At 34.4% G+C, this 23,939-nt stretch overlaps 1 protein-coding gene across 7 annotated transcripts in view; it reads right to left on the reverse strand.

Annotated features, from left to right (window-relative positions):
- PCDH7 (protocadherin 7) overlaps window positions 1-23,939 on the reverse strand; it is a 265,606-nt gene that overhangs the window by 199,246 nt on the left and 42,421 nt on the right. For 3 of the 7 annotated variants that reach the window (XM_085059189.1, XM_085059185.1, XM_085059184.1), the window contains exon 2: window positions 13,394-13,453. The exons of the other annotated variants lie outside the window; for them this stretch is intronic. In XM_085059189.1, the coding sequence (XP_084915315.1) occupies window positions 13,394-13,453 (60 nt within the window). The remainder of the gene's footprint in view (window positions 1-13,393; window positions 13,454-23,939) is intronic. 7 annotated transcript variants of the gene reach the window in all.

Genomic DNA, 23,939 nt, shown 5'->3' on the forward strand with positions numbered 1-23,939 from the left:
CAGAGAGGAACCTGACAGCCTTGGCAGATGACAAATTGACAATGAGCTGGCAATGCCATTGCAGCCGGGAGGGTCAATGGCACCCTGAGGTAAATTGGGAAGAGTGTGGCCAGCAGGCCAAGGGGGATGATCCTCCTCCTCTGCTTTGCCCTACAGGCTACATCTGAAGTATTGGGTTCCATTCTGGTCTCCACAGTCCAAGGAAGGCAATTTAGTGCTGGAGAGGGTCCAGCAGAGGCCACAAAGATGATGCATGTCTGGAGCATCTCTCTTATGAGGAGAGACTGCGGGAGCTGGGCCTGTTTAGTCTAGAGAAACATACAAATATTTTAAAGTCAGGTGTCAAGAGGATAGTGCCAGACCCTTTGCAGTAGTGCCAGTGGCAGGACAAGGAGCATTGGTCATAAACTAAAACACAAGGAGATCCATCTCAACACAGGAAGAACTTCGTCACACTGAGGGTGTCAGAGCACTGGAAAAGCTGCCCAGGGAGGTCATGGAGTCTCCTTCTCTGAAGACATTCAAAACCCACCTGGATGAGTTCCTGTGTAACCTGCTCTAGGTGACCCTGTGATCTCCAGAGGTCCCTCACAACACTAACTATTCTGTGATTCTATAATTGGAACCTATTTACATAAGACAAAAATTATTCCTTTTAGAGAACTGTGTGTTGAGCTTTGTTCATTATTTGTATTTTTCCACCTATCCTCCTTTGGCATTACAGTGAGCAGCCCTGTTTCAAGATATCAGCTGTCTCATCCATCTTCTTTGTATTCCTTCCTTGCACTGTTCTCTCTATATATAAAAGCAAAAATCTGAAATAGAAAAATCCCAAAATGTCTCCAATTGGTGAGCTTAGTGAATGAAGAAAAAACTCTAGAGGGAAAAACACAGGCAGAAACTAAGTGCTGCTTTTTATATTTTCTTCCACATAAAACCAAACAGAAGCTAGTTTGCCCTGAGCATTTTTCTTTGTACATTGTGCAGAATACATATTCTTGACCATTTATATTCATCAGACATAAATATGGAAACTTCTATCATGCCGACAAAGAACCAGAGCCAGAATCTAACTCCTGTGTTGCTCCTGTGTATGATAATATGCTCTCTATGACTGGAAATTTTCTTGGTGCCCTTGTACAGTGTGAAGAAGGTATCAATCTGAGTAAGATTAGCAACATGCATTCAGTTTCCAACTCAGACTTGAGGGGGAATGAACTAAAAGGCTAGAAAATACTAGTGTCCTCAAGGAACAGATGCCTTTTTTGAAATATTTCCTGCTGTGTAATAGGAAATATTTTTGGTTGCTGCTCAAGTTTAGATATTAAACTATTAAAAACCTTTTAACTCATTACTCTTCACAAAGTCACACTAAAACAGAAGTAGAGCACATACTTAGAATTAAATGCATTTCCGGCTTTCAGGAGGAGTTCTGAGATATCCACTGGGGCTCCAAAAGAGTCCTTTTTCACCATTTGGGGGACCTTATGTAAGCTATTTTGCCAAAACATCATTCATTTACCATTCCATAAATTTCACAAGTTTAAGCAAAATGCAAAGTGCACACTTTATTTTTTCTGCCACTTCTGTTCAGCAAGCAGGAACATCCTAAAAAATTTTAAACATGGACTGCTGTTAAACTTCAAAGTGGGGTTTTGGACCCAACCATCCCATTATCTAAGCTGTATTAGAAAATACTAGAATGATGACACAACTCTGAAAAGCAAGTTGGAATATTTTACCTTCATCCACCTTGAAGACTGCAGCTTGTCAACCACTGACACAGTTATGGGAAGCCAGAATAGTAGCACAGAATGAAGAATGTTTTCAGGAGCATGATTCACATTAATACAATTCACTGGATACAGGTGATTTTAGAAAAAAATCACCTTCCTAATGGCTTCTTACACTAACTCTTCTTAAATGTGACAGAAAGCTCAACTTTTTCATCTCTGCCTCAGATTTTACATTAGCCTTTGTGTTCCTTGGGTTTGTCAGCACTCTCCTTATCAGCGTTTTGACTGAAGTTTATGTTTGCTCTAAAGGGCTTTACATGTGTTTTTACTGCAGTGGTATATAAATGAATAGAACTTCAAAGTGAATGACTGAATATTAAATAAATCAAAAGCATAGTTCCAAACTCTAAAGTGGAAAAGTACTGCAAATTTACAAAACTCATATTTCTTATTCAATGTGTTTGCTCTCCTAATACTGATCCCAGACTCTGCAAAGGCAAGGCTAGCACTACCCAACAAAGAAATCTGGAACATTGCAAACTGCTTTGTTTTTCCTGTAAGACATTAGTCAAGGAGTGTTTAAACTACATAGGACTACACCTTTCTTGTCCACAAAGGCAGGTAGTTAGAGACAACAGACCTGAACCCCTGGGAACTTAAACACAGGGAGTTTCAGTTTTCACCAAAAGCATTCCCAGGCAAGAAGGTTTCCCCATGGAGAAACAGGAAAAAAGGAAAAAATCACCATCCCAAGAATTTGCCACTATATTTAAAAAAACCACAAGCTAAATCTAAAAAACAAAAAGTTTAATTAAGAATAAACTTTTTACTGAGTGAATTACTACATTTCATGGTAATAATTAAAATTATAACAATGCATGCAATAAAATAATGATAAATATGGTGATAGAAATAAAACTAATAAAGGATTTATGGTGATACAGTCCAAAAAATCTAACAAAGGAGAGAAAAATAAAAAGCTGGTTCAAAAATGTGTGATGAAGAATGCAGTAGTCACAAAAAAAAAGTATAACTCATAAGAAAACAACGAAAGATGTTTTAAAAAAAGGTATCTAAATTCTGAATAAAAATTCTGATTCCAGTAAGGATTTTTGAAGATCATTTAAATCCTATGATTTATTGTTTCTTCAATAGAACTAAAGCACTGAGACACTGTAGGGTTTTATTAATAGAAAATGATAAATGCCACTGCAATCAGTAACACTGACTTTCTCTTTCATCAGCTAGTGGTCTGGTGCTGATCAGATGATGAAATCAAGGAGAGTGAATTGGTAAACCAGCTGGAAAAAGCATCTCTAATATGATTTAAGAAAAGAACAACAGAAACAGAGGAGTGTTTTCATTTATCTTTAGTTCACTTCTGTCTGTAACAGTGTGATTTCATTTATGCCTATGAAAAGTGTGCATAAAATCCTTATCTACTTAGACTAACCACCTCCTCTCAAAGGGATAAATTACAGCACAATCCAAATACAGTGGAAAGATAAGATCTTAGGGATTTTTGTGTCCTACTCTGTATTTTTACAATGGGAAATAAACATGCACAAATTATGAGAAATCCATATTTTTATTACTTTCCATATTTTTATTACTTTCCACTCTATCAGGCAAAATGCAGTAAAGGGTACCACAGCTCTCTGTGAACTGAGTGAATGAGAATTTGACAAGACTAAGGGACCAGCAAAACACACACAGACTCTCCCTCATTAGATTTTTGCACAACAGTGACTACAGAGAGCAATGAATGCACAGTACTATGAATAATAAAACATCTGTGAATTACATAATGTCACTAAGTACATTCCAAATGGTATGCATATATTAACCCACAAACACGGGCTGGTACTTACTTAATACAAAATCAACAAAAAGAAATGGTGTTTCTCAAAGGCCCTGGAAGTCCATTATGCTATCCAGTTGTCACATATTACTCTAAGGAATACGATGCTATTGTTACACCACAATAAGCAATTGTCACAGCAACAGCTCTTAGTGACAGGTAGCAATATCTTTGGGAAATCCATCAACTTTAATAAAACAGTTAAAGGAAATGTAATTCCTTCTTGTATTTTAAACTGGCTGGATTCTACATGGAAAAAAAAAATATGAGGAACATTTATAGATAATAAGACTCCCTATTTTCATAGCACTTCATATTGTCATTGAAATGCAGAAGCAAACGACTAGCCCATAGCACCTTCTGACAATCAGAAAAGCATTGCTTTGTATCACTGCAGACTTCACACAGCTTGATTGGAACCCTCTGTTCTAGAAGTGCCCCAACACCATCCTGGTGATAAATCATTTCAGGATTTGCATTCTTGCTGTTAGCTTTAATGAATGATGTGCTGCTTTTTCACTGCTGAAGCAAGGCTTATTTTTAAGCAGCTATAGTAGTGTCTTGACAGTATAATACAGATATGGATCTGTAATCAGAAAGGGAAGTCAAAATTAGGATTTCCCTGCTGTATATCCTTCTTAATGACTAGTTCAGATGCAGAGACATAAGACCATTGTTTCAAACACAAGTCTGAAACCCCTAGAGGTTTAAATTAATATTATTTTTTTCTTAAATCACCTTTTTTCTGTCTCTGTGCAATTACCTTCTCTTTCAATTAGCAGAAACACATCACTTAGTAAAAATACCAAGTATCCTGTTGTTCTGTTATAGGTTAATATCATTATTTGGAAAACTCTTTACTATGAAGTAGCATACTGTTTATCTTAATCTAATCATATTTAATGTCAGAAAATTTGACAGTTTACCACACTAAAACCTGATTCAAACTCTCCTGAAGTCACTGAGTAACATTTTCCTTTTACTATCTTGAGTCAGTAGTCTTTAAAAAGTCAAATGCTGTTAATCCTTTCACTCCAGTATGCAGAACTACAAGCTCATCTCACAACTGCCTCCTCTGATGTTATGACCTCCATGGTAAGATAGTGTAGGAGAGGTTTATTCAGTGTAAGAACTGAGTATGAGGATCTAGGGTTTATGAAATCAACAGATTGCTTCAGGCTAAGTGTATTTAAAAGAGGTTTTATTTTTTAATGAAAATAATTTGAGATTGGGTATGTAACCAAAACTCAGGTATGTATTTGATCTTATCCCAGAAATAATTCAAGATAGATCATCCAGGATACCATATGGGCTATATTCCATTCCTCCTATTAAAAGTAGATTACAGAATGGCTAAAGCTACTTATGATTTTTCAAGCTTACCAGTATTAATTTGAATAAGATAATAGATGAGGGAAGAATGATTGACAGCCATTCCAGCTATACAAAGTACAAATTGCTTCAGCAGAATTTCAATGGATTGCAGCACTGAGTATCAAAATATCTAGTGATAATTTGATCTTCCATTTTCTGGTACAGTAGTACGTCTTTAGGTGATGTTATTCACGGTATTTTTTCCTAAAAAGAGATTCGCCATATCTATATTCTGTTCTAAAAAGCAGTACTGCAAAGAAGTATTATGAAAATTTGGATATGTACACTGAGGTATTAGATACGTGCAACATAAAGTCTGTTGATGTGCAAAAATCATGAAGTGCACACAGTTAGTGATGAATCCAGTCTCAAGTTCCAGCCTTTGATATCCTTGTCTGGAGACAAGAATTCCAATCGCCTTTTCTTTTCTGGTTATGCCATGTTGGGAAGCAGCTGGTGCACCTGTACAGACCCTGAGAAACAGATGCACAAGCCACAGAGATGATACAGACGTCCAGAATCTTCCCACCTAACACCTGGCTGAATTCACACTGGTTATTGCAAGATGTGGATAACCATCTGTACGTCTGTCTGGAACTGACACTTAAGGGTCATATTGTTTTAAAGAGTTAATCATTGTAGTCAGTAACAGGAAAGATTTTTGAAAATTCAACACAGTTTCCTACATGAACTGTGTTAGTTATTAGAATTCTCTCCTGGTGTAGTTCAACATGGCCAGAATATCAGAAAACCAGCAGTCAATATCAAATGCACTGTAGGAGAAATTTCTTACTACATTTCCAATAAACTATGCAAAAAATGAAATGGTTACATGTTAAGGGACAATCCTCTGCCTTTTTTCCCATCATATTAATAGGGGGAAAAAATATTATTCTGAAAATGGAAAAGCTGAAATTATTATGCCAGACCTCATGAATCTACTTCAAAACTTCAACTTTAAAAATCACTGTAGATGTGCAGATGAACAGTGTCCCTAAACTTTACATTAGGAGATAGATCAGCAAATTCCCATTGACACTCATGTATCATGGATAGTATTTACTTAAGCAATCCTTATCAAGTACTGTAATGTAAGTAGTCCTGTATATATTTAATTCACCAGATAGTCAAGGCACAGAAATTTAAGGTGACTTCTTTCATCCCAGGGCTGCAGGCCAACGTCATTAACAAGATCCCAAATTCCCACTTCCCAGTTCTATGCAGTAAACATTCAATTCATTTGAAATTAATGCAGCTCATGGTATAAATGCAGCCTTTACTGAAATGGGAATAAGACAGAAATATGTCCTATCGTATGCATGTTTTTTACAGAAAAAGAAACCTAAAAAGAAATCAAGGAGATTCTAGAAAGTTCATGAACTAAATGGCAGCTCAAAAATCTTCCATCTTGTTTCAAAACTTGCTAATGTATCATCTTCTATCATTACTACCAGTAATGAATTCTGTAAAACAGAGGTCCTGACATTACTATCTGACATCCCATAGTTATAAACCCTATTTTTCTGACATTTTTTACCTTGAAATGTATTGCAATAAGCACAAACTCAATCAAAGGTACTAAAAACAAATTAACATAAAAATCAACATATATAAAACCAGTATGCATTTTTCAAAAGTTATCCTATCTGTATCAAAACTTTTTGAGTGAAATCAAAATCTCTCTGATGCTGCTTGCCAACAGCTCTAATTTCAGTGAGAATGCTTCAAAGCAAAGAGCAGAAGGATGCATGGCAGTGCTCCACAACACAATGCAAAATGAAACTGTACTATATTAAAAATCTAATACTATATTTAAAAATTAAATTTATTTTTAATGGGAGATTAAAAATTTAAAGAAAAAACAGTTCATTAGTATTGCATTTATGTCTTTACCTTTCTATTATTTCAATATTAAAGCCAGAAATTAACACCATCAATGAAAGGAAAATAAAGGAATACTAGAGGCTGCTTCAAGAGATTTTATTTGGTTTAGCTCCCTGCATACACTTCAAGTTCTTTAAGAATGATCCAATATCTATATTTAAGAAAGGCAAGAGCTTTGCCCAAGAGCTATGGTGAGATTCATGAAAATATTCAAACGGATTGTCCCTGAAAGATCAAAAACTGAATTCCACAGATAACCAACAATAATCAACTCCTCATCACTGCAAGATGCTCAGACTTCACATACTTTAAGCGTCTAGAAACACAAGGTGTGTATGATATCATGTCATGACAATTTTACTGACACATGTAACTGTACTATTTGCATTCTCCTTTCACCATCCTCTCTGCACTATAAACCCCTTCTTATGCATAGGAAACACCTGACTAATTGCACCAGGAAGTCTACCCTTTTTATTCCACAACACTGCCTATAGCTGCTTCATTCAGGCTCCCTGGAGCTTTAATTCACAACTTTTTCATGCTCTCCATGGGGAGTATTTCAAAATGAGGGATGGAAACAGGATGAAGGCAGCAAGAAAAACACTGAGTCCCCCACAGCTTGTCTAGTTTTCTCTTTATAATGTAGGCTTCTCAGGACAAAGCTCATGTATCGTTGTGTCACTGCCAGCACTGAGTAGATAATCAATGGTTTCGCAATACTATTGATTTTGCTACTTCCATACTGTCTCTTCTTCAATTTGTTGAAAGACTGTACCCACTAACCATGTCACTGTACTCACATTTCACAGTCATGAAATACTTGTATAAAAGCAAATATGCTATCTATATTCAAAACCAATATAAAACATTAAGTTTAATTTGCTTGCCTAACTTGATTTTTTACGAAAAAGGTAACACTTTTTTTTTCCTTTGTTGCAGTGTAGTTAAATCTAAGGCATTCTTTGATGAAAGTGCACTGAAGTATATATATACGTAACTTTTCCATATACATAATGATGAAAATTAATATCTGTTTCAAACAATATGGCCAGGAGGCAGTTCATAGATGTAAGCAAAAAAAAAAAAATTTGCTCTGAAAAACAGTTTTCCCATCTTCAGTGAAACAGGAAACATTGACATATTTCTACAGTGTCGTACTACTCTTTACAGACATTTCTACAGATCTCATCACTGCATCCTGTCAGTAGTTCACAAAACAAAATGGATCAAAGAATTCTCTCTGACTGAGATAACAAAAATTACCCTTTTCACAGGTGTAGCCCCAAAGAAGTGGGTATTAGTGGCAGATCTAGGAACAAAGACTGAATTTCCAGTTTCTAACCCTTCAACAGCTAGACTGATTTTCTGCCCCTCCACAGAAATAGTGTTGTGATGTTAGTAAAGTCAAATACACAAACCGTCTTCTATCATTAGAAGTATGCTAAAGCAAACCAAGTGTGATGAGACATTTCCACCTAAATGTGTTCCATGTTAACTGGCATTAGATGCAGAAAGGTTTTGAGCTTGAACATAGTTAAAATTCCTCCAAGATTAAGTCTCTCTGTAGACTCAGGTTGAGAGACACCAAAAAAAATTTCACCCTAAGTATTAGAGAAATGACTCAGGCTGAATGAAATGGTGCCCAGATATGCCTATTTCCCCATCATAAAATCTCTCAGTTGTGACACTATATGACACTAGGTGAGATGCCAAACTTTACAGTAATCATAATTCACCTGTTAAAATTAGGCATGTGTAACTGGTTATGTGCTTAGAAGTACACCCTTCTTAGTGGTGAAAGCAGAGACTGGCTAGAGGTGTCTTTACTCCCTGTATGCTTCTACCATTCTCACAATATAGGGCTGGAGAGCAGCAGAAAAGGATCATTCTTCAAACAGCAAAAAGGAGAAGCAGGTGGATATTTAGGATATAGAACTATCCTCACACTTCTTCCGTGTGTTTATTATTAGTTTATATACCACTCTTTTGCTCATAGTTGCTAAAATAAAATTGCTCAAGACAATATTCAAGAAGTGATACCTTTTATGCCAAAACAATTGTCTGTGTAAGTTTTGCAATTTTAAGAAAGGTTATTGTGTGTCAAAAGCCAATTGAAAATCCTACTTTCCTGAATAAAAACACTTCAAAATGTATCATAAACAGATAATTAAGCCAGATAAAATAGGCTACATAGCAGAGTCAGGTTTACTAAAGTCTTGCAGAACGTTTTTCTCTGTCATCTTTCTCATAGATAATATATAAATAAATATAGTATTTCTATGTATAAGTAATTTTTTTTTTTTTTTTTAGATTGGCTTGGTTGGTACTTGCTATTCAAAATAGTGTAACTGGGCAAAACTATAACTGTTTAAATGTGAAAAATAATCTCTTTTGGATGAAAATTGGTTTTAAACTAAATGCAGAAGCATTAATGCTTTTTTTGAATTCCATCACTGAAGACTACTGGGGTAACTGCCAGGGGTCATAACAAACATTTCCTTTTTTTCCTTCATTAATGCCATAAATTCCTTAGAAAGGGCAAATAACTGGTTTCCTGTGATAGATGCCATTTCTAGGAACTACAGATCAAAGGAAAACTTAGTGCTGAAATAGTAATCTGCTGGGGTATGATGGAGAACAGTAATTTGATTGTGGTTTCTTGGTATTTCAGGAACACATTCTAACAAAAACAAATAGCTTAATGCTAAACAATGAAATTGTAGGCATGTTCATGGTGATGGAAAAGATTTAAAACATTTCTCAAATTCATTACATTTGCTCTTAATGTAGATTCTTGTAAAATATTGAGAACAGCATAAAAGATGGAACAGCATTTCACATATTTGTAGTTTTCCCTAAATGAAATGTCAAAAGTCAAATATAATGTCTGCAAGCACAATAGCCTAATTTTTCCCCAGTGAAGAGGGAGATAATATTGAGTTTGTAAGAATGCATAATTAAGTATACATTGGAAATTTAAATATAGCCAGTGCATTTGAGAGTACAAAGCTATCTTTTACCAGCTCAGCAAAATTCAGTCTATTGAATTATTGTCAAACAGTAAAATGAGTAACGGGTTAAAGCATGGATTGTCACACCAGACTTTTTAAATAATGAGTGAGTAAATCCAAGACTGTGCTTATGGGCCTCAATGAAGCTTCCAAGAAGAGCAGAGACAAAGTTTTTTTATAGGCTTGAGAAATCTCTGGTGAAGATTTTAAATTGTTAATGAGCCTTTGCAAAAACTGTTTACTTGAATTAAATTTTATTGTTCACCCTGAGACTAAAAAGTAGTCTGGGTGGTGAAAGTTTACTTAATTTAATACTTTAGTCTAGGTTTGAAAGATTGTTTAGCAAGTTGAGTACTACTGCAAAACCCATATCTGCTTCTCCTTCTACATGTTAAATTGAAGCTGACATCGAGAGTGCCTCTACAAATTGTGACAGTACACACTCACCAGAAGTAGAACCATTAAGAAGAGAAAAAGAGATCTTGTGCCATACACCTCCCTTTTCCACTGGTTGTCACTTTATACATTATTCCTACTGATAATTTATCTAACTTACTTTGTAACTAGCCAAAAAAACTTGATATCACGACTTCCCTGATAGTTTTCTACAGACATATCTTGTTCTTTAGTGTTCTTGTACAAAACAAATGAAAATAAAGCGATACTGAAAAGGAGTGGTCTTTACTTATACAAGCAATATCTGGGTATATTTGGCCTGGTCATATGAATAAGACAATTCAGATTTGGCTTTCAAATCTCTAACTTAACCTCTTCTAAAAAGATAGAAAAATGAGAGGTTTATGGATGTATTTTTTCTTCCATCTATGCAGGACAATAGCAAACAGAAAGTAGAATGCCACTTGTCACAAATATCTTTCACTCCCTTATTCTGACATAAAAAAAGACACTACCCGACAATGAAGCAGCCGTAGGAGGCAAAGAGGAAAGAAATACTTCATAAAAGCTATATTACCACTTGCAATTCTGAAGCTCCCAGTGTCTTGCAAGTTGATGTCACAGAAGAAAAACTCTTCATTTGGTCTCCCACTGTTTTGCTGCCCTTTCCCCATTGGTGTTGTAGCAGGAGGCAATATAAAAGCTTTTATTCCATACAAATTGCTTGACTGCTAAACTCTTTGAAATCTGAAAATTACAGTAGTTGCACAAAAATTTTTGAGGGCTTTTTCTTCGCAATTGCTCCTGACCAGAAAATTAAATACAGAAGAATGAAAGTACAGTGAACACAGAAGACACGATTTTGATTTAATTTCTGGTTGAAGAATAATTTTATTGAAATAAAATTGCTGTATTTGAGATAAGAATCTGACCAGAGGTCTTTAACATTGCCTTTACATATTCCAGGTTAAACTTTTTTTCTAAGATAATGCCTGTAACTCAGAAAAAGGCTGAAAATGTCACAAATATATTTGCATACTTAGTGCATTTATTTCTGGAAATGTTACATGTTAAATAATTTAGTGGGTTTTTTTCTTTTTTTTCTCATCTTTAGGTAAGCTTTTCAAATGCTCTGAACCCATAAAATACGGTCCATGGACTACAGGTATTTCTTATACCATTTTTCTAACCACATATTGAACTAAAGAAAAGGGCTAGAAAATGCCAAAGAAACAAGCTGTATGCTGATTTTTTGACAAAGCTGTTGGTACCAATCTTTATAGTCCTCTGATATTCCTAAACAATGCATTCCAATAGAAAACTGTGATTTTCTTGATCTATTTTGCATCTTTTCCCTTCTCATTCCTGTGTGTCTCAACTGTAATTTTCTTTCTTTGTGCATTTTATTAATTTCTGTAAGCTTCTTTTATGCAGAATTACTAAAGTTCCAGACTAGTAATCAAGGTTAAATAAACAATGTGCATGTAGAAAACCTGAATCAATTCAAAAATGAAAGAATTGATTTTTTTTTTTAATTTTGCTCATTGATTTTGTTCACAGAAAACAAAATCAATATGGTAGCAGCCTACTGACTTTGAAGTTTGATAATATATCTCAGTACAATAAAGAGGTCAAAGCCCCTACTGTATCATAAATTTCTCCACTCAGAACTAATTACTCCAAGTGGAAAAAGGTGGTAGACCATCAGTTTTGAAGGGATAAACACAAAGAGTGAGCTAACTCAGACATAAATGCATAACAATCAGGAGAGAAAAAGTATTTTTAAGCATTATTGTTCATACAGTTGAACAGCCATACTAGGAAGGCAAGTCACAATATATAGTCTTGTTACAAAAATAATGCAATTTCCTCACAGTTATCCCAGATTTACATCAGAAACTTCAATGGGCTTAAGTTATGCTTTATTCCTAACAAAAAGAGTTAGTTGAAAAATTATTACTTCAAATATCCTCTTTTTTGTTTCTTATGATGAAGGATATGAACAAATAAATTGTTTAGGAGAAAATATTCAGCCTTTATATTATAAGCTGATATACAGTATAATATCCAAATACATATATAAAATGAATATAAAAATTGGTGTATCTATATAAAATTGGAGTTGGCACTATAGCCTTTGTATTTATGTGATGTATACACTTAGTATGACTGCAGAGTCAGAGGTTTTCTGTATGCATGGTTTTGATGACTGGCAGTTGTACAATCCTTGATACAATTATTCTAATCTGGAGAGCTCTACCCCAGTGAATTCAGTTGTCTTTAGCTTTGACCAAACTGTATGTGTACCTCTGTGAGTGACTGTTCATTTCCCAATTTGCTGATAGTCATTTAGCATGTTTTGGTCTCTTCTTTGTATCTACCTCAATTTCCTCAAAAAGTCATTACTCAGCAAAATCTGAAGGACCCAATGCTGCTTCCCTTAAATCCTCTTCCACACTCTGCTTCATGTCCCCAAGCAGGACAAAGATTTTCAAATACTTAGACTCTTTTTGGATTTCCAGAATTTCAGTCCTGAGGTATATTTTTTTCTTTGTTTATCTAGCATATCATCAAGGTTGTTTTTGTTTTTTGGTGTTTTTTTTTTTTTCCAGCAAACCACAAATACTTCATTGATTCAAACACTGAAAATTCAATCTTGTTCACACTCGTCTCCCAGTTACTAATTCAACAAATCAGCTAATCAAATTTCAGTCCTTTCAAAGATGGAACAAAGAAGAAAATGGTGAGTTTTCATCCTATTCATACTCCTTAATTAGATGGTATTTGATCCTCTTCCTCCACTTTTGATCATTTCTGCTTACCAAATCTTTCTCATGTACCATTTGTTTTCCTGTTCTGGATTCTTGACTCCATTTAATATATCTTCAAATGCATCCGAAACGTAATCTGAATCTCTTGTTTTCAGAGGTTTTTAACATGATTTATCATGTTCTGTTTTTGTTTTTCCTAATAGCTTTGCTTTAAAGGTCCACTTAGCTCTGCAGTCACCCTGCCCCCTGGGAATCAATTTCTTAACGTAAGAGTAAAGAGAGTTCATGGATTTTGTGATCCAACATCCCTTAGAGTTGGAGTGTCATTTCATAAATAATTCACTTACGAGCACATACATTCATTTTACATGATTCCTCAATGTGGCCAGGGTGCTGCGTAGACTGCACTGTATCCACCTACAAAAAATACAAAAATATATGTCTGCTTACCGGGATGTGAGTAGGGTTTGGCTAAACTAACTCTCTACCATGGATCTTAATAGTGAGCAAAAATTTCTCTTCTCTGCCTTAGATCCAAACATATTCCATAAAGTAATTATTCTGGTAGTGAAGAAAGTTAGAATACTGTTTCATATTTCTTAAGAAAATGAAGGAATTAAGTGAACTATGCCCAGAAACAGGCTGGTTTTAAATTATAGAGAAATTTTAGTGATTTATACATTCTTCCTTTTTTTTTAACCAAAGTTACTGCAGAAAGAGTAAAAAATAATATATATGTCTCAGGTATCAGAGGTGAGCATAACTCTTCTCCATTAAGTGATGGAATAAACAGTGCAGACCAGAGAGTTGAAAGAAGCAAAGAATAGGAATTTTACAAGAAAACAAAAAGGCAACTCCTCTTTCCCTTCATCTATCTCACCCAACAAAATTGAATGAGTAAGCCAGATTTGGAGGACAACATACATTGTATATAAGGACAATTCTATGAACATCTACATTCAAAATGACAGTTATTAACTATAATGTTCCAACGTGGACGTGAAGAAAATGGAGAACTAGGGATGAATCTGCTTTCTTTTAATCACTTTGACCAATATGTTTGTGAAAGAAATGAGACGCTAAAGAGACATGAACATCCAGTGATAAACAGTGAAGGTTTCTGTCCAATATATTCTTCAAAAACAGCATTTAAAGTATCACTCAGAATTGGGTCATCCACATAAAAAAATATTAACCCATTACTGATAGTTATATAACATGTTTGGTTGGCATTTATCAGTCAGTCTTTTCAGCTTTTCCAGTGCTGTTGAATTATTAATCATTTATATTTATTTTACATCACTGGCTACTATATCCTTATTTTAATGAATCATTTCTTCTAATCTGCTACACATATGTAAAGTTAAAACCAAATTACACAAATGTAGGATAGCAATGTCAAGCATCTTTTACTTTATGAACGTAATCCATAAAAGACTCCCAAATGTCTGCCCCTCAATCTAAATATGATCTTCTTACAAGAAGCCATCTGGGACAAGCAAGCAAAACATTCTGTTTTGGTTGCAGAAGAAATATATTTACACCTCAGTAAAATTCTTCATCATCACTAACCAAATTATATACAAATCTCTTTGTTCAGTTTACACTGACTTTGCTTGACAAAATGGCAAATACACTAAAGAGGCCAAAGCATTCAATAAAAACACAGGTAATGTATCTATGTATCTATCTAGGTATGTATCTATGTATCTATCTATCTAGTTTTATCAATCTATCTCTACTTTTAATTTAAGTTCATTGAGTTTCTCAAAATTCCTAACTTTAACAGTTATTCAAATTCATATAAAAATTAAATTTTGCTAACTTTAAGGAGAGTACATTCCCTGGAATAGTACTTTTCCAATATGTAATCAACAGGTATCTGTTAATGTGTATTTTAAAGATTTTTCTCCAAGATACAAACACAATTGTGAGCATTTGGTGCATTCATAATATATTTGTGAGGTCAAAAATGTTCACAGATGTAACATATTTCTTCTATAATTAGAGCTCTTTTGTATGACAGACTCATACTATTTTTTTTCAGCTAACAAATCAAATCATAAATCAACATGACAGAAAAACTAAAACAAGCAAAACAGTTTACCTGGCACAGACTAGACAAAATGTTGAATCTTTTTTATAGCAAATGCAATCTATCATTAAATCTCAAGCAATCATGGGAGTCCCTGTGTGCATGTCTGTATTACCTGCAGTGCACCTGAGGCAGCAAACAAAGGGAAGGATGACAGTGCAATTTGTTGTGCCTCTCTACATTACATCTTAATGAGCAGCAAAGCCTTCATCACCTGCCAGTCTTTGGCATGCACTGTGCAGGCTCAGAGAGCAAACTGATGCAAGGTCTTGCATCTGCACTGCAAGTGCTACACACTACATGACAACCTAGAGACAACGCTGGAACAAAGCAATGCTTCAAATGTTCAGTGGGGCTCAGAAATATGTACAGAAGGACTCCAAATATAGACTCGAGACAAATTCACACCCAAAATACATTCCCGTGCTCTGTGCCATTAGTGTAGGTGCATCCATGCATAATGATTGACAAAAAATAATTTAAAAATTATCTTTTCTCCTCAAATTTCTGTTAAACTAGGTGCTATTTTCTCCACTTTTCTATGGCATTTGAAGAATCTTGCTAATTTGCAGGAAATTGATATTACTGTCTCGTTCCTCCTCCCATTTCCTTGCATAAAAATGCACATATATGAGAGTTAAATGAAGAATTGAGAGTCATTACCTCAGTTTTCATGAGCAAGATGCTTGCAGCTCTCCACTAATCCAGTCCATAATACTAAAATACAGGCCTGGAAGTTTCTTATTACATACCGAGTCCACTTTCTGCTCATCATAGGCAAAATTTTACATAATTTTTTTCTAGATTAGCAGTCTCTTGCATGTATGTAGATTACAATTCTCTTGTGTGAATATTTCAATGGGAAATTGCTTCCAGAATTTCAATGCTGCAGTACCTAAAAATTGTTTTAAAACCAACCCTAAATTTATTCTTGGATCTTTATGTCTGTTTCTCCTTTTTCCTTAACTTACATATGCAATACCATTGGGAAGCGACCTTTTAGTATTAATGATATGTATTTGCTACTAATTATAATTATTTTTCATTAAGTGAGAAGTCACACTTTAAGAGAGTATACATGATCACAGCCATAACATATTGCCACAAACTCAGAATTATTAACTTCTGCAAGTACCCTTTTATTGTGAGGGGGTTTTGCCACTCGTTTCACTTTATTCTTAGCACTAAATCTGTGTCTGCAAATATGGTATGGTTACAATATATATTATATATTCATCTGATTGATGTGTGCATATGACTAGAAATGTGACACATTACAGGTTTCTGCAACATTCTTAAACAGAACTGAAAGGCACAACATGCTTATTTTTTGCCCACTACAGCAAATGCCAGATAAAAATACATCTCCATAGATTTCCTGTTACATTTCACAAGATACTTCTAACCTATTTTTAAACTTCTTTTACACATGTAACTTCATTTTCAGTTTGTGGCAGAAATCAAAATAGGATATGGGGAACTACAGAAAGTGTATTGAATGTATTTCCGGAGAATGTACTTGTTGCATAAGGAAAGGTAATTCACATATTCTTGAATAAACAAAAGAAAACTAATCATTAAATAAAATATTCACTATCTTTATGTTGTACCATTGCAGTCATATGTAAAGGCCACATATACAGCAAAGAAATAGGCAAAATAGTACTCATGGACAGTTTTTCTAAAAAAGAAATTAATGAGGACTTCTAGACATAATCACAAATGGATACATAGATTTTGATAATTAAAATTTCTGACTCATATATGGTCTAAGTTAAAATAAAAATGTAATAATCCCGAAAATGAAAGTTTTTAAAAAAAGAAGTTAATGAAAACATCTTAACAGGGTAACACACCTAGAGCTAGTACACAGTTTCACAAGACTCTATTATCATCTAACCTTACTTAAATTAAATTAAATATTTTTATTCTGTGACTAAATCTGACTCCTGCTTGTTGGGTAAATCAAGTCTATCAAAATTAATATTTTTAATTCTTACCAAAACAAAACCAAACAAACAAACAATCAAAAAACCCCACACCAAAAAAAAACCCAAACACATGAAAAACTATCCTTTTAACCTTTCATTACAAGCATAAAATTGATAAAATAACATGTTTCATTCATTATCTTTACAAACTCTCTGGCTTATTGATTTCCTTCTCCTGCTACACTTGTAAATGAATTTTGGACATTCAGGAATCTGTCAAATCCCACCACTTACACTATTTTCATAGTCCCACTTCGCAGTAATTTGGTGACATATCAACCACCCTTGATGTGGAACACTAGAGGACTGCTGGCTCACAAAGGCAGTGGTTACAGATGGAAGACCTGTGTCCATTACATTGACCTGAAATTAATTAACTCATCCCCATGAACTAAAGAATTTGTAACTTAATTTTTTTTAAAAAAATCACATCCATCTAAATGTTTAGGAATCAATTCTTTCTAAACAAACCCAAAATGTTGTAAATTAACAATAAACATATACCTTCTATTAGTAGTAGGTAGGAATGAAAAACAAAATATAAAATATCCCATTTAACACTCTTATCCACTACCACTGAAGCAGTGTAATATTTAAAAAATTGCATATTTAGTGCTGTTTACTAGAATGACTAGCCATTCCTGAAGCACAGCACTGTCTTCATTACAATCCACTAAAAAGATATTATAGTTCTATCTTCAGTACATATGCATTGACTTATGTCAGGTAGATCATATTCAGAAATATAACTTGCTAACAGTATTTTGAAGGTACAAAGTAGAATAACATGGTAATAATCTACCTAAAAAATCTCAATAATGCAAACTTCCATATGGTTTGCATTCAACTTATGTAAGACATATGTCAAAATTCTTTCACTTTGCCTTGCCCTATTGATGTAACTCATTAAAAAGCACTGCATTGATAAGAATGGTACCAATTTAAGTTAATTATTACAATCTTAAGCCAGAAAAACTCTGGCTCTCCTTAAAAATTGAATGATACTGCCATGTCAAGAAAAAAAGAAGGTTCACAGAAAAACAGAAGCACAAGTACTGATATCCTTAGATGCTTCTGATGCTGCAAACCTCACACTGAGAAGTTTGTGCTGCTCCTTAAACAGCTTACAGAACATGGCTTGATCTCAGCGTAGATAAATCTACTAACAGTTTAATCTGCTGTTAAGGAACTAAGACATTAAAAGTCTGGCCCACATTTTATTGTTGCAGTTTCTTTTTACCTTTTCTTAGGAATACACAAAACTACTGGAAGTAAAATATTTGTGTAATTCTATTATTCAAAAATTATGAAGTTCCATTTCAAAACTAGCAAGATATTTTTATGTCACCTCAATCTCAGAGAGCTGAAATCCTTTGTTTTTTTCAGTTTCTAAACTAAGCATATAGTGGTACATATTTGCTATTATGACAATATTGGTCTTTAACATGTTTTGCTGATATTTATTCCCAAAATATTTATGAAGGGCAGTCACATCTCCTCTCCCCATTTACTTTCTTAAGGCTCTGAGGTAAACGTAGTAATGGCTTAAAACCAGATGGCAGGAATAGTTACCACCCTCTTCCATCTGCTCCACCCTTCTGATGGGCACTGAAGCCTTCAGGGCAGGGTTATATGATATGCCTACGAAAGAACTCATGTACTATTGCAGTCTTCAGCTGGGTTTATAAAAGCAAAAGAATTCCAGTTTTGGTTTACCCTAATATACAAAGCAGTGGTTCACAAAGTGATTCAAAGGAGGTTCAAGTATTCATGCCTTGAGGATAGTAACAACTTCTGCCATCCAATTTTAACCTGCCACAGCATGTCTCTTAGAGCCTTAAGTCTGAACAAGAAGAGCTCTTTTAGTCTTCTCTTGCACAGCTAAGTCTATATTCCGTGATTATTAAACAGCTTTTTCTGTCTAAAAGTAAGCTTAATTCTTCCTGAAAATGGCTGACTAGAATAACAGAATGATTTTTCAGAGGAAGTCTCATGAATGACTTTTCAAATGACGTGAATATGCCTGTATCTCTCAGAGCAGCACTCAACTTGATGCAACCTTAAGTTGCAGAAATGAATTTGCTTGTGTCACACTTGTGCTCCTAGTAGTTCTGCCTAATTTATTAAATTCTTCTCTTTTCCTGTGGCTCCCATATCATTATTTCGTAACTGAATTTGCAACTTGTCATTGTTCTAACTCCTAAAGTCCAGAATGTTTTCTAGTTCCTTATTCAGTACAGTATAATTCTCCCACAAACTCATGACGTTTATTATATTTATTTCATAATCAATCTCCTTATTACATTTGCACCAATTTTGCTTTAAAGTACAAAGAAAAAATGGTCTTAAGACTGATGCTTGACTCAAGTAACTTTTTATAATGCTTACCTTTGCAAGAACACAGTCATCTCATTTAAATTAATTTCTTACATATTTTTGATTCCTTTAGTAGTGCCCATCTTCCTCATGTGCACAAATAATTTCCCAGGTGGCACAGTATCAACTGCTTGCTGAAGTCCAAGGAGAGAGATTACTAAATTTTCTTTGTCTAGAAAATTGGTTATCTTTTCAAAGAAAGTTATCAGATTGGTTTTGTATGAACTCCTTTCAGTAAAGGCATTTTCAATTTCCATCCTATCTTCCCTCGTTCTTTATGTCAGTAACTTAATTTTTTTTTCATATAAACTCTGTTCCACTGTTTGATAAAAAATGAGGTCACACTTTAAGACCTTTACCCTTCTTTTTCATCTTCTCCACTACTTAGATATAAATACTGTATTTGCTATTCCCCAACAAAACAGTACTTTTTTTTCTAACAGATTTATTTAAAAGAAGACAAGGAATGTTTTGCTCTATATCACTCAGAATTCTGTGGTGGCTTCTATCTGTTCCTACTTGACTTATATACACCAGGCTCCTAATTTTGCCTTTATCTCAGATTCTTCCAGCTACTGGCTCCCATGTACATCTCTATCACATCTACATTATCTTTCACTTGTAAGTGTAACAATTGTCCTGATTCTCTCCCTTATTTTTATAGTTTAGTGAAGTTTTCTTTTCATCATCCTTTTAATGTCTGCCTCAGTTGACATTTGTCAGCACTTTATTCTGGCAATAACCACACACCTATAATGTACATTTCTCTGATTATCTAACTTCCCGTCTCCCTCCTTCTCTCATTCATTGCTATTTCCTGATCTTGTAATTTATTCCATTAAAAAAAAATCTTCTCATGCATCTACATGAAATAAACACCTGTGCATCTGAGACTATGAGAAGAAATTCAAGATCTTTTACTTCATAGACAAGTAAGAAGAATATTTCTGTATCACCTCCCTCACTTTTCTTTCTGTTGGTGGCACTAAAATCATTATCTACCCCTACTACTGAAGGCAATGCTGAAGAGAATAAACTGTATTGATTGAACAGGGAATGCACTTTTCCAAGTCCCAGAATTAATCTGCCTAGAGGCAAAATGTCTGTGTTCTCTGCTAAAGATCCTTTGTCACTTCAAACACAGTACTGTATTTATTTATAATTTCTCTAGACATCATACTTGACTCACCAAGACAGAAAGAAATTAAGAATGGCAAGACTTCAATGCCTAACGTATAAAAAAGCTGAGGTGACTGACAAACATATTTTTTATTTTAATTTATTTTTATTTTTAGAGGCATTAATATCTGGTTGTTTTAAAGTGACTTTTTAAAAAATTGTTTAATGTATAATCTACAAGAAATGGTATCTGTCAACTAAATTTGTTATTTACTAATATTTCCATTGGCGCACACAAGGCCAAAAAGGACTTCTAGTGAAATGTTCATGAGAAGCAGAAGCGTTACCCAAGGAATTAAATACTTTATTAATATACTTAAAACAGATCACTGTGATGTGGTAGAAACAACAAGCTGATGCATTTATTTCTTACTTTGCTAAGTATTACTTTTCATCTCACAGGCACAACATACCACAGGAAAGCTGTACATGTCAGGCCTCTGGAGGCTCTGGGCCAGTGATCCCAGTTCCATACAGACACTCCCACTCTACCTGGGGTACAACAGGATTTGGGGGCTTCTCTAGCCCCATCCCCCCTCCTTAGCCCCCTGCCTACCCTTGCTGGAGAGGGGCATTTATTCTCCTCTCTAGTTAAAATGCACTAATGCCTGTGTGAAGCAGAGAACTGCTGTTCCTTCTCAGGTGAATAAAACTCCATCCATCAGGCAGCAAAGAGGATTATGTCAAGGGCACAGTAGGGCTCTAAAGGTAGAGGCTTACAGAACAGCCAAAATAAAAAGAAAAAGTTATGGAAAGAAGGAGAGTGAAAGATGTTGGGAAGTTAGTTCAACCGTTTTACACAGCATCCTTAGGCAGGGAATTATAGACCTTACAGCCTTTATATCAAATTCCAAAGTACAAGTACATATCACTCTCACCCCAGAAAACTCACTGATCACAGCAATACTTCTCCTTGTAGGGATGTTGCAGTAAAAAAAAAAAAAAAAAAGGAACGATGAAGAAAATGTCAGAAGATGAAAGAAAGCACTGTTACCAGTCTGCCAGCCTTTTGTAAAAAAAAAAGTCACAATAGACATGGGTTGAACCCCTTGTTTGAACAGATCACAGAAAACATGGATGTAAAATACAGATTCAAAAGATAACATGAAAGAAGAGTGTTGTTCAGTAAACAAAACATAAAATTAGGCTTCTAGAGTCCTTCTTAAGTGTACCTCCAAGTTGCAATCAAAAGGATTGTAAAAGTTACAAATTCTTGGTTAGTCTGTACATTCATCTAAATAATCACTTCTGTTATGGAAACATCATAATGATAAACTAAGTTTATAAAGAATAGAGTTATTCTTAGATACTAGATGTATGCAAGACACTAAATTGTTGTATTACTATAAACCTGGCTGTATTGTCAACTGTTCACTTTCTTAAAATTAAGTTGAAAGCAAGCAGGGTTTTTTGTATCTATGCCTTCCCTTTCAAAGGAAACATAAATTCCGTGCTTCTACATCACTTGCAACTTTTGAAGTCCTTTATCAAGGAGAAGTATGGTGTTTCTTAACAAATAAGAGCTTATTTTATAGAGTGTCTTCTGAGCACAGTATCATAGACTGGTTTAATTAAAGTCTGTCAAATTATCATAAATATTTTTATATTTTGCATATAATTACTTTTTCTTCTCCATACACTTTTTGTTAATGGAAACAGAGAAAGATATTTTTATCTTTAATATATGATGTAAAATGAAGAAAAAATAAGAAAAAAATAAGTAGTTAAAGATGTAACCTTTAATTTCTTAGACAGCCTTTTAAATTAAACATAAATTTACCAAAAGCAAATATTAAATGACGAAAATTAAACTAGATTTCACAATGGTTATAACATGTGAAATAACGCCATGTATCAAAATCAGACTGTTATGCTAAGAGTTCAGATTGGAAAGTATTTGAACAGTGGACAGCAATGAAAGTTGCATTCAAATATTTGTGAGATCAGTTAAATTACCTCAGATTGCTCTGTGGTGACTCGAGCACAGCATAGTTTACATACTTACAGATATTAGGTGACTACTAATCCTTTTGTTCATAAATTCCTCATAGTCAATTAATTTATGTACAGAATTTGCACATGGGAGTATTTAATTAACATTATAAACTGGCTTAGTTTAGCATTTAGGGTTAAGTCTTTTTTCTCGTATTTGATCAAAAATAAAAAGCATCTTTCTCCAGTGAAGCAGCAAAACTCTCATTGTAGGACATGAAATCAGTCTTAAGTGTATCTCTGCTTCTTTTATATTATATCTAAAAAGCAAAGTTTGCACACTGTGAGGAGACATTTCTCTGTCCAGGTAAATTACAGAAGAATAATCCAGTTAATTTTTACACAGCTGCCCCTTCTCAGCATATTACCAGCTGCACTACTCAGTAGTAAAACAGGTTAGAATGGCTATACCATATCTTGGAGGGGGGATGAACAATAAAAGATATTTTCTCAATTAAGTTTCAGGAGATACATGTACAGCAGTGTAATTGTGCCTAGCCTGGCTGGCAAGCAGAGAATACCAGCCAAGACTGATAGGTTACAATTCTAGATATTTATTTGTGGGGGTTTCTATTTCAAATAGAAGGATGCCTCAGAAATTAAAAACAAGTGCATACTTCATGTATATTTTAATTGGTTTTCTGCATCACTGTAGAGCATTTTACAAATGAAAGGCCTCTCTCTCTTTCTTTGAATAGCAAGACTCCTGAGCTAATTTCATCATAAAATTTGCATAACCTTTTTCCTGATGCCTTTTTTAGTAGTTATTTCTCATATTTTGAGTCCTCCTTTAGAAGCCCACAAACAAAATTTTTTTTGAGAAATTTCTAAATAATGACTTAGCTTCTTCAAGAAATTGAGAGACCTTTAAGGCTATTTTCTTAAAGACTTCATGTAATGTATATGGGAAAAAAAAACTATTAGTGCTTTATTGCAGCTCCTGGCTTTCCTGGAAACAAACAAATACATGGTGTAGGTGCATAAAACCCCTCTGCTTTGTAGGATGAAACATACTTAGGTCCCTTCTGTGTATCAGGCAGGAACTTGGGAAATCAAAGGATGTAGATCTTTTGCTTGGATCTGCTACATTTAAAATAATGTAAATCCATCTTGTGATATTGTATATGGGACTAAAAGGAAGGAAAATATCTTGACGGGTTTTAGTATAATACAATAGCTAAGCTCTTTGTTGGAGCAGATTGCCAAGATCAGTTCACTATGGAACACAAAGAAAACAGCAGCAGCAAGAACCCTGGCGTCTCCTTGTCAA

This window comes from Lichenostomus cassidix, chromosome 4 (genome assembly GCF_008360975.1).
Source record: "Lichenostomus cassidix isolate B80296 chromosome 4, HeHo_3.0, whole genome shotgun sequence".
Taxonomy (NCBI): Eukaryota; Metazoa; Chordata; class Aves; order Passeriformes; family Meliphagidae; genus Lichenostomus; species Lichenostomus cassidix.